This window comes from Brassica rapa, chromosome A03 (genome assembly GCF_000309985.2).
Source record: "Brassica rapa cultivar Chiifu-401-42 chromosome A03, CAAS_Brap_v3.01, whole genome shotgun sequence".
NCBI classification, from domain to species: Eukaryota; Viridiplantae; Streptophyta; class Magnoliopsida; order Brassicales; family Brassicaceae; genus Brassica; species Brassica rapa.
In genome coordinates, this window is record NC_024797.2 from 26,858,077 (window position 1) to 26,869,373 (window position 11,297).

At 33.4% G+C, this 11,297-nt stretch overlaps 2 protein-coding genes across 4 annotated transcripts; one reads left to right on the top strand and one right to left on the bottom strand.

Moving 5' to 3' along the window:
- Positions 1 to 125: 125 nt before the first annotated feature.
- LOC103861497 lies at positions 126 to 1,749 on the top strand. Of its 2 annotated transcripts, none has more exons than XM_009139215.3 (6): positions 126 to 582; positions 646 to 736; positions 804 to 955; positions 1,041 to 1,068; positions 1,247 to 1,355; positions 1,459 to 1,749. In XM_009139215.3, the coding sequence occupies exons 1-6, from the start codon at positions 316 to 318 to the stop codon at positions 1,538 to 1,540; spliced, it is 729 nt and encodes a 242-aa protein (XP_009137463.1). In that variant the 5' UTR covers positions 126 to 315; the 3' UTR covers positions 1,541 to 1,749. The 2 variants fall into 2 exon arrangements, with proteins under 2 accessions (XP_009137463.1, XP_009137462.1); XM_009139214.3 differs by having other exon boundaries at positions 147 to 582; positions 801 to 955.
- LOC103861496 lies at positions 1,626 to 9,170 on the bottom strand. 2 transcript variants are annotated; one of them, XM_009139213.3, is made up of 20 exons: positions 7,939 to 9,170; positions 7,717 to 7,850; positions 7,039 to 7,176; positions 6,784 to 6,902; positions 6,526 to 6,693; positions 6,267 to 6,360; positions 6,079 to 6,184; positions 5,895 to 6,008; positions 5,281 to 5,444; positions 5,079 to 5,199; positions 4,488 to 4,712; positions 4,216 to 4,406; positions 3,897 to 4,064; positions 3,720 to 3,825; positions 3,159 to 3,296; positions 2,958 to 3,074; positions 2,668 to 2,871; positions 2,358 to 2,555; positions 2,185 to 2,259; positions 1,626 to 2,109 (listed from the first exon to the last, which is right to left on the bottom strand). In XM_009139213.3, the coding sequence occupies exons 1-20, from the start codon at positions 8,014 to 8,016 to the stop codon at positions 1,984 to 1,986; spliced, it is 2,784 nt and encodes a 927-aa protein (XP_009137461.1). In that variant the 5' UTR covers positions 8,017 to 9,170; the 3' UTR covers positions 1,626 to 1,983. The 2 variants fall into 2 exon arrangements, with proteins under 2 accessions (XP_009137461.1, XP_033143793.1); XM_033287902.1 differs by having other exon boundaries at positions 5,079 to 5,444.
- Positions 9,171 to 11,297: the final 2,127 nt, after the last annotated feature.

Below are 11,297 nucleotides of genomic sequence, written 5' to 3' on the forward strand. Positions count from 1 at the left end.
GTTTGCAGCTGGTTTAAGTCGACGCCAAATTGACTCAATAATTAAATTTCTTAGCGAATGTTTGTTACTCTTATATCTAAATAAGATTCAACAAGAAGATTCTAATATTCTGACAAATATTAATGTTAGTTGCTTGTTGTCTTACTACATACGACTCTCTTTATCCTTTTTTCTCTTTTTCTTTTCTTTTTTCCGGCTAAAATAAAACAAATAGTAAGTAGGTCGCGTCTCCCCACAAATAAGACAAGGTTAGAGACGACGAAGAAGAATCAAAATCAATCGTCTTCTCCATTCAGAGAGTTTCCTCTCAATTCCATGGAAATCGAGGTCTCCAGCTCGACTCCTGATGATTCAGTAAACCGCGTCGTCTTAGATAGCATCCGAGTCAAGCGGAAGACGTTGCAGAATCTGCTCGAGGATTGCCAGCGAGCTCTCGAGCTGCTCAATCTCACCGAAACAGGTCCCGGCGGCGATGGAATCGAAGCCAGTGGCTCCCAGGAGGATAATAATAGCGACTCGCCGGAGAGGGAAGAAGAGTTTTCTTCTTCTTCTTCCGATCAAGGAGATCCTGAAACCGATAAAGTATGCTCCTTTAAATTGATTAAATTTTAAAAATTGCACCTTGATCCCATGATTCTTGTGCAGTTGTATGATCTCATCAAGTCTAGAGTCGAAGGTCATGACTTTCGGGAAAAGATTGAGTTAGCTCAAGTTTCTCTTCTCCAAGATCTTCCTGGTATTAACACTTCATTACTGTTTTGTTTTTGAACTTACTTAATAGAGGCTGTTGAATTTGGCAGAAGATGGTAGTAGCACTTGGGACGTAGTTAGTGAAGATGATGTATGGGGCGAGGGTGAAACGGAGGATGATTATGTTGTTGTTAGGGAGGAAGATATAGCTGATGGTATTGCGTGTTTTATGGCTACTTATTTATCTTCCCTTAAGCAGACCAAGGTACATTATACCCCCCCCCTGTTCTCGTATCTCTGTTCTGTTTCCATGTCTGATCAACTTATTGCGAGTGTTCTTCTTTGTGTAGGATATATCACCTGATCAGCTTCAGAAAGGTAAAATCTTTAACTTCTATGTGTCACGATTAGAAACAAAGATTGTAGCCTCTAGGGATTTTTGTTAGATAGATCTCAAATGTCTTGCTAAGATGCTAGTGAGAGTGTGACTCTTATGTCTCTCTCCTTATCAAAGAGTGGTACTAAGAGAGTTTTTGCTTATGAACTGCGATTGTAGCACTTAGCACGATGTTTTCAGTGAAGAAGCGAAAGGGGAAGCTTCGTAAAGCATGGGAAGGAAGTAAAGTTATTTACAACGTTGCATCCTGGAGCGCAACTGCCATAGGGTACAATACATTACACTCTCTTTTAACACATTCAATCATTAGTTTGTTTGTCTGACTGCTTCTAAGTAGTTCTCACCGATCAAATCTGTTCTTTTGGCAACAGGATATATCAAAACCCGATGATCTTGAGTATTGCATCCAAAGCCTTCTGGGTGTCTTGCAAGGCCATATCAAAGCTTGTCTGAAATCTGAATTGGAACACCCATCTCACTCACATTGGTGCTCATAAGTTACCAACAGACTCAACTCAGCAAATGTTTTATATCTTTCTGATTTATCTGTACATATGCTATTTGTTTGTGGCCTCTTCTTCTCTGTGATGTTATCCTCAAACATTCAATGTTAAAGATTAGTTTGATCTCAATTCAATATATGCTTGTTTCTGAAGCCGTCACCATTTGTTTGATCTCAATCTTCTTCACATCACACATAGTTTGGTGTTGTTTAGGTCCCCAACGCAGGGACTTGTTCGCCAGATATTAAATCAGACTTATTCTCCATGAATTTAGTCAATTTTGTAAAGAGAGTTTTTGTATTTCACTTCTTGTAATACACTGACATGCTAGTGCTAAAAGGAAATGAGATCTGATCCCTTACAGTTTCGAGCTATAAAGCAATCTTGAGCATTTTAGGCGTTTTCCTTGCAAAGAATCCAGCGAAGCTCCACAACCGATCTCGGAGGCTCCAGGTCTTGCTCTCTCAACGAATCTCCTAGTAGCTTTTGCATCTCTGCTGCAAATGTATCGTCTAACATCTGCAAATATGCACCATTTAATAAGATGAGGTAAAGTCTTTAGTCATGAAATCAAAAGTATAGGGGGGGCCTTACTGAGACAACAACTCTAGGACCCTTATACCAAGCTCTGCTGTTCTCTGTCTTGTTCTCCAAAAAGCTTAGAACAATCTGTCATGGGGGCAAGAGAAGAAGAATCAGCTCTCCCCAAAAACACACACGCCAGACAAAACAAAACTCAGGAGACACTATATATTGAAATAGTTGACCTCTCCCATACGATCCCAGTATCCTCGAGACAATGCGATGAATACATGCGTCGCACAAACCGAATGTAGATTATTCAGTGTGTTGGTGAGCTGCTCCTTCAAGTTATGCATGTCTGATTCTCCAACACTTTCTTTAGAGAAGGCGCAGTGGAGACCACTGCCCTTAGAGTCCTGAAGAATCTTCTTCAACGTTGTCGCCTTTTGTAGAAAACAATAAAAAAAAAACTATTACAACACGTGCATTTTAATAATGGGATTAGGATCTCAAAACATGCTAAAACCAAACAAGATTAGGAAACATAAGACTCACATTTTGTGCGAGTTTTTCGACAACAGCTTGAAGGTAACTTCGAAACTTGGCTCTGAGCATCACCGTCACCTCAGAAAGACGATCCCCATGAGCTACGTTCCCACCCTCAGGAATGCATGATGAAGACCATGCTTTGAATTGATCCTCTATATTAGACCCTAGAACATCAAGCATTCTCTTCATAGTGTTTAATAAAAATCCCAGCTGCACCAGCAGATAAAATAAACTTTTCAGCAAAACAAAACAAACAGATCTTCATTAATTTTAAGGAAAAAGGTGTTGGAACTCACCTCATCCGGAACTACATATGGCTTTTTTGGAGGCAAGATTTCTATTAGAGGTGATAAGACATTTGCATACTGCTTCTCCAGAGCTTCCACAATTGCTTTTTCAACATCAGCAATGGCCTAAAAGAAACACAATCTATGTTGTAGCTTATATACATGCAATGGAAGAATACACATAAGGCATCGAGGAACCGCTAAACTTACACTCTCCAGGACAAAGATATATTTGGGCCATCTAGAAATGATAACTTGATAGTCTTGAATGGTTTCGTTCAGCCTGGTGTACATTTCATCAACAAATGGAGTTGTTGAATGCTGTGTCCGGACTCCGCCCCATTGTACCTGATTGAATGATAGGTTTTTTTAATGGACACTAAGGAGTCAGTTACTCAATGATGCACCATAAGCTCACAAGGACACACAGATCCAGCAAAAAAATTTGTTACTTCTCTCCACAGTTTTGATTTAGAATTGAAGAAAACCACACAGAGAAGCCAATGCCATATATATATATATATACTCCCTCCATTTCATTAAGTTAGATATTTTAGAAAAAAGAAATGTTTCAGAAAAATAGACTTTTTGTATTTTTTATGAAAAAATTGTGATTTTTTTTTAAAAAATTGACTTTAATGAATTATTATTGGTTAAAAATTATTGAAAATTACAAAAAACGATATATTTATTATAATGATTTAATGTGTTTTTTAAATATGTATGAAAATACTAAAAAATCTATTATTGTGAAAAGGAGGGAGTATATACCTTATCAAGTTTGCATGACTCAAGTAAGGAAAGGCGTCTATCTTGAATCCAAATCATAATATACTGGTGGAACAATTCTTTTGCATCAACACCAGCTTGGATAGGACTGCAAAATGAACATCATTCCAGTCAATAACAAATTGACAATAAAAAATCAAATAATCTAAAATGACCTACCCAATGTTCCAGCTGGAAAGATCACGTTGAAATTCTACAGTTGCAATAACAAGCTCTGCAACTGCTGGTGAAGGACCAGACGGTGGAAATGCAGCAAGGAATGTTCGAAGTCTGTTTCGGAGATCAGTGCTATATATGGATGCTGACAAGTTTGGAAGGTCAATAAAGCTGCATAAAACAAAAATATGACAAACATTGGGCAATCAACACCTGTAGGTAGATGCTACAAGACCTCCTTTCATATCTCAATTATTTGGAAATAGTTGAATAAGACTAGCTTAGCTTAGCTGAACGTAACTTTCTTCACTTGCATACTAACCTGGGAAGTATATATTGATTGTGGATCTCAATATCAGTATAAATCTCATTCTTTACATTCTTGCAGACCATAGTCATTTTCTTGTAAGCAGACGACATTGAAGAAGGATCCCAAAAATTGGGATCATTGTTGTTTGTAACAAACTCATCTGTCTCACCCATATGCATTCTAGATCTCTTCTTTGCTCCTACCTATAAAAATCATTGATGCCAAATAGATGAGAAAAATTAACCAAGAGTAAAGTAAGGCATTTGAGAAGGTGTATGCTTTACCTGGAAGTAATGACAAAGATTACTCTGATCCTTCGGAGATAATATATCATGCAGAAGCATGTACACTTTAACAGCAGGAGCGAGTGCGGGCGCTGGAACTCCTGTTGCAGAACTGACTACATCATTCATTCCAGAGAAAGAAGACTCATCAAGAGATTTGTAGTTCTCAAAGACCAGCTTCAGAATCTGCTCGGTTTGGTTCTTGATTTCATTTAGGATCCAATTCTTTTGCAAGGAAGAAAAAGGAGATTCATAAGCGGTTCAGAAGCAGAAAAAGCATTTATATGACAAGACTACTATGCTTACACACAAAAAAAAAAATCAACAGCAAACAGAAATAACTTGGTATTTTGATGTCTAAAATTTTCAATGTGAGCAACTACGTGAAGTCCTACTCATTGCATGCACAACAATGAATACAATGGTAAACAAACACACAAATATTGCTACTGTGGTGCTATGACTCATGTATTTATGATCAAAGTATATAAGCTCACTTTAGAGTTGAATCCTATTCATTGCTTAACTTGAGACAAGATACACACAAAACAACAAAACGGAAAAAAAATAATAATAGGATTGAGGATCTACCTCTTGATGACTCAAGGTAGCCTTGCCATTTACTTTCATGATAACAGGTGCTAGCAAGTCATGCACCAAATGGAGACAGTCTGAAGTTGGTGTAGCGACATCCATCACATAGGTCAAGTATCTTAATGCAACAAAACACGACAGAGAAAACCGAGTTATAGCATATCCTCCAATGATTAAAAAGAAAGAAAGTGCGGTATACGTGAGCTTGGTGTAGACATCTGAAATCCCATAGTAGGAGGCAAATTCTTCCAAAAGCCATTTCCATGAACCATGTAACAACAATTTTCTTTGCTGAAAACACTGCATTTTCAAGGCCTTTTCCAGGACTAGGTCATATGCGACTGTTTCCGCAACGGAACAACCCTACAGGAAGATGAAACAAGCAAATCAATACACCAAAATCTTCTGAGCACTATACAATGAGTTTTATATATATATATATATATATATGTGTGTGTTCATACACATAATCTGCAGAGGATACACATACTTAAAACAGAAGATGGATTTTGTCAATAAATTTGAGGAACGTTTCATTAATTGAACATAGAGAGGAGCAGAATGTACTTTCATAAGCTCTTTTACAACCATGAAGCTCCCATGTTGTAATAAAATTAACAACTATTATAAAATGATTTTTTTCTGATAATTAACAACTATTATAAAATGATTTTTTCTGACTAAAATTATCTAGTTACTATCAACAAGAGAAGAGGTACGTAGTCTCTCAGTCTGTTACAGATAGATGCCAATCCACTTAATTAGAGGAAGCAAACAAAAGGAGAATGAGAGAGAGAGAGGTAGCTAACACACCTTCAAATGGCTATTATCATCAGAACTTGCTGAATAGTCAAAATGGATCTGGATTTTTCCCACAAGTTGATGTCCCGGCTCACGAAATACAGACTCCCAGGAAAGTGAATAAGCCTGTATGCATTCTTCATTAGAAACATTTGAAACGTACTAACAAATGAAAAAGGTACGTAAAATGACTCACGGAAACTTCAGTAGCTTTAGCTAGCGGGACAAGCGCACGCCCAAATTCCTTCCCGTTTGATTCAAATATTTCAACTATCAGATCATCTTCATGACTATCAGGAAAGCTGTTGAAATTCCATGTAACTGTGTCAGACACCACATAGATGGAAATGGAAGAGAGGAAAGAATGTCAAATATATAACATACAAAACATGGCCTTCTTCATCGGATCCGGATTTCATGATAACGGCAGCGTCATCTACAGTTGAGCTTTTCAATCTTAACCTACACAAGTGTTTCTCTGAATGGCAGAGTCAAATGGATTAGCCCATATCTATGAACGTCATCTCACCAAAAAAAAAAAAACATAAAGCAGTGAAATGGCGAAACATGGAACTACATCTTCCTCACCTCGCCCACACATACTGTATATATATAAGACATATGCTAAGTAAGAGAAAATAACCTTTTGCACGAAGATTGATCTTCTTTAGAGCCCGCCATTTAGAAGATATACGTGTTGCGATATTGGAAAAGTGAACCCGCAGTTTCTCAATCTTTTTCAGCGATGGCTCTACATATAATATACCATTACCCGTTGGAGCTGCATCCAAATCTGTTTTAACATGCCATACTGCAGAAGTAGACAAGTTCATTTTTTTTTTCTATTGGTTATAGGAGGGCAGCCAAATAAGAGCAGATGGAACATGGAATAAAATTTTACTTTGAACTATCATTTTGCCAATGTTTTTCTTGGGTTTTGGTGCAACTCCCTCGTGCGGAGCTTGTGAAGATTGACTCACCAGCATTTCCTCCTCCGATAGCGAAAGGTGTTCCTTCACCCTGTATTCAGTTTCAACCCCCAAAAACATCTGTTACTCAATGATTACTTTTGAGGCATGTGGATGAAAACATATAATTTGACTTTCAGTTTTGTATAAAGAAATATAAAATATTTACACTTCAATAATAAACTCACCCGAATGCTTCTCGTAGAAGAGCACATTCGTTTTCCAGAAACATGCGAGCCTCCATGCAACCCTTTTCCCTCGCATGAAGGCAAAGTCGCACACATGCATCGTAGGAAACCACTGCATGCGATGTGCCACGAGCGCTACTGTATCAAGGTACATAAGAAATAGAAGGCTCAATCCAACTTGTTTACAAAACTGACTGAAGATAACTATTAGAGATGTATTGGGTGTAAGATGCGTATCTCCCTAGAGACCCCGAAGACTAAAAGAAAAGATTTGAAGAGCAAGATAATCTCAAAATATTATTAACATATTTACTTTAAGTGTTTAGGAAAATTAACATTATTTAGTATTAGTATTATGTTAATGTTATTGCTATATATATGTGTCTTGTATTTTTTTTATCAAACACAACACAATAATATTTATATTCTACTCCTTCCGTTTATTAAAGATGGATGTTTTGATGTTTTCACACATATTAAGAAAACATATTAATCATCCATCGTTTTTTGAACTTATCAAATTCCAATGTTTTTAACCAATAGTCTTTCAATAAATTCAATTAATTTTATTGAAATTTGCAATTTTTGTATAAAAAACATAAAAAATCTATCTTTGTAAAACAAATTTTTTCTCTAAAACTTTTATCTTAATGAAACGGAGGGAGTATTATATTTTACATGGTATCAGAAGCTTCTGACACTTGAATACTTGCTGGTTTAGTTTCTCCAGATTCCTCTACTGCCCAGGAAATTGGAGGGGCACTCGGAATATAGCCTACTTCTTCAGAAGAGAACTTTTCATCATTAAGCTCCTGTAATATGAACTAAGATTATGAGAAGATCAGTAAAGAAAAAAAATCACATCCTTGTTGTTCCACACATCACTAGGGATCTGGTGACCTGTACAGAAGCTGAGGATGATACGTTGCCGTTATGGGCCTTGGGAGCAGGCGAATCTGATACTCTGCTGGAGACCATGGTGTGAGTTTGAGTTGCTAAACTGAACAAACGAACGTCTTGCTTAAGAGGAGATTCCTCAGGGAGTCAGTCACAGATCACGCAGTGGAGGAGACGAAGGAAGCTTAATCAAAAAGCTTTCACTGAGGAGCGAGGGAGAGAAACGAAGGTCAAATTACACTTTTGTTTGCTTTTTTTATTTATGAAGTCAAAATAACCAAATTAGAAGTCAAAGTAACCAAATTAGATTTCTTAAACATGGTAACTTTGTTTTGTCAACCATAAAAATGTGATTAATAATTATATTTTCATTTATCGTTTTAATTAAGAGAAACTATTTATTTAATATATATTAAAATTTTGCACATAATATCATTGAAATTTTGTTTTCATCAATTTTTTTTCTTTTAAATACGATTTTTCTTTACAAAAATAATAATCTTCATAAACGTGTACTATGTCTTCGTGAATTTGTAAAAAAAAAATCTAAATTAATGAATGTCTTCATAAACGTTAAAATATAAACTTGTATGTATATTAAAGTTCTTTCTAAATGTATATAGCATTTTCATGAATTTAACTTATCTGCATATTTATAAAGATATTATTCAAAATTTACAAAGATATTTTCAAAATTTGTAGCATATTTTATAAAATTTAGGTATCAAATTCAATAATTTCTACAGTAAACTTTAGGAAGATGCTATATATATTTCTTGGAATATATTTGTTAATATACATATAATTCTAGTTTAGTAAAGATTTCATAAATATATATTTATGATGGTGATCATAAATACAAATTAAGAATGTATTTTTGAAATCATGTTTCTGAATATTTTCTAAATTATATAAAGATATTATACTTATTATGGAATATCTTTATAAACTCAAATTAAGATAGATATCATACACATTCAAGAATGTCTTACTAACTTTTTTCAATTATCTTTTTTTAGAAGCAAAAATTGAAAAATTACTTTGAAAAAAACGGTTTTATGAAAGAAAATTTTAGAATATTTTTAAAATATTTATTTATTTTTATATATCTGAACAAAAGTATAATTATCATTTTATGAAACTTAATTTGATCATTTGATTAGTTTGAAAACGATAACTTGTTTTGGGTTATTTGAAATTTTTTTTTTTTTTTTTTTTTTTTTTTTTTTTTTTTTTTTGTAACACTCCACTTTTAGTTCTCTTTTTAATTTTCAAAACTAGAGATTGACCCCACGCCCGTGCGGGTGTTAATTTTATACGGTTTTAAATATTTGTTATTTTATCATTAGTGTTATATATTTAAGATGTGTCGTCGTATAACTAATTGTATTCCAAAATATTTGGATTGAATCGGGTAATAAGATTATTTTTGGTACAAATATACACTCTTTTCAGATACATTGGTTAATTAAATATTTTTCTATTTCTACACATCAAAATCAAAATCATTCAGACCCGAGAGGATCCAACTCAAGCATCATACATACATTTATAATATCCCAGTGGCGCCTAAGTTAAAAATCCAAAAAAATTATCCGAAAGAAACACCTTGTACCTCAATGAGTATCCGAATGTCCATACTTAACTGATTTTGCAAATAGATTAAAAAGGAAACTCTTTCTATATATTTGGCAAAAATAAGAAAATAGAAAGAATTTTTTATTAATAAAATAGTTATATGAAGTGAACATTAAGTGATAATAAATGTAATACTTTTTAATATTTTGATTTAAATTATTATCTTGTTCATATAAACTATGCCTTTGAATTATGTGTTTTTTGCTATGTAATTTTCACCAATTGGAACTAAGACAAAAGAAAGTTTTAGTAAAAACATATTAACCAAACGATTACCCCATATGCAAACTCGGTTATCTTACATTTTTATTTTTTTTTTATAATTGCACAAAGTGTAATATTGATTAACTAATAAATAAAAATCTACATTATTACTTTTACGGTAAATATAATTAATGATGTGATATATTGTTAAAGTAATATAATTAATGAATTACTAAAATAAAACTATACTTATATTTTATATCATTAATATTTGTTTTTCATAATTAGTGTTTTATATTTTATATATGTCGTAATATAACTAATTGTATTCAAAGATCCGATCGAATCAGATAATATGGTTATTTTTGGTACAAATATCCAAACCCGTTTTCAAATACATTGGTTATTTAGATATTTTAGGATCATATACATCAGAACCACACTCATCCAGACTCAAAGAATTCAACTCAAACCTACACATAAATTTATAATATTCAAGGAGTGAGTAATTTTAAAACAAAATAAAACGATACCCGAAAGGAACGACTCGTACCTAAGTGGATTTTAGTGTTCATGCCTAACTGATTTTATAAACTAATATAAATGATATTTTTTATGTGTTTTGCTAAATTAAGTGAAACTGAAAGAGTTTTTTTTATTTAGTAAGCAATTATATTGAGTGAAAATTAAGTGACAATGAATGTAATTCATTTTTATTATTTTGATTTAAGTTATGATTTTATTCACTAAACATGTTTTTGAATTATGTTTTGGCTACGTAATTTTCCACTGATTGAAAAAAAAAATGTTATAGTAAAACAAATTAAAACAAACGCTTTAACCTTATGCAAAACTCAGTTATTTTGCTTTTTGATTTTATAATTGACACAAAACTAATATTGATTAACTACTAAATAAAATCTACACTATTATTATTATGGTAATATAATTAATGATGTGAAATATTGTTAAGACAATATAATTAATATGAGTGAAATATGGAAATACAATTAATGTAGTACTGCTATCTTCGTTTCCAAACAATTTTCAGTTATAGTACTATTCATGTTTCCAAACATTACTAAAATGTACTTCAGTTTTAATAATATAGATATAGAGAATTCTTCTTTTTTCTGTTAAGGTTTTGGTAGTTTTTTTTAATCAAAAAAAAAAGACTACCAAAACTCTGGCGAAAGCAGATGATTTTCAAAAGAAAAACGACTATTCAGCAATATCTTTATACAAAAAGTGGTGTTCAAAAATGGGAAAAAAAAACTGAAGCAACGTTATATTTTGATGTATGTTGTTATGTTAGCTGAAACTAGATGGTGGTGGGGACAAATCGACTTGTGTCTTGTGTTTTCTTACGGAAGATGCTACAAACATGTAACGATTCACTTTGCTTGAGTTGCAATACTCATTACCATTTAACCACACGGAGAGATTTGTTGAGCATCCCTGACATAACTCTGTTTAGTTTGTTTATAGAGAGAATCAACGGAAGAACATCTAGAAACGTG

Excerpts from the sequence above, each read along its gene's own strand:
- LOC103861497 (XM_009139214.3), top strand. The coding sequence starts at position 316 with ATGGAAATCGAGGTCTCCAGCTCGACTCCTGATGATTCAGTAAACCGC. Across the intron at positions 583-645 it reads GAGATCCTGAAACCGATAAA|TTGTATGATCTCATCAAGTC; the intron begins GTATGCTCCTTT and ends ATTCTTGTGCAG. Across the intron at positions 1,356-1,458 it reads TGGAGCGCAACTGCCATAGG|GATATATCAAAACCCGATGA; the intron begins GTACAATACATT and ends TTTTGGCAACAG.
- LOC103861496 (XM_033287902.1), bottom strand. The coding sequence starts at position 8,016 with ATGGTCTCCAGCAGAGTATCAGATTCGCCTGCTCCCAAGGCCCATAAC. Across the intron at positions 3,826-3,896 it reads CTTTCCAGCTGGAACATTGG|TCCTATCCAAGCTGGTGTTG; the intron begins GTAGGTCATTTT and ends TTCATTTTGCAG. Across the intron at positions 3,075-3,158 it reads ATATCTTTGTCCTGGAGAGT|GCCATTGCTGATGTTGAAAA; the intron begins GTAAGTTTAGCG and ends TGTTTCTTTTAG.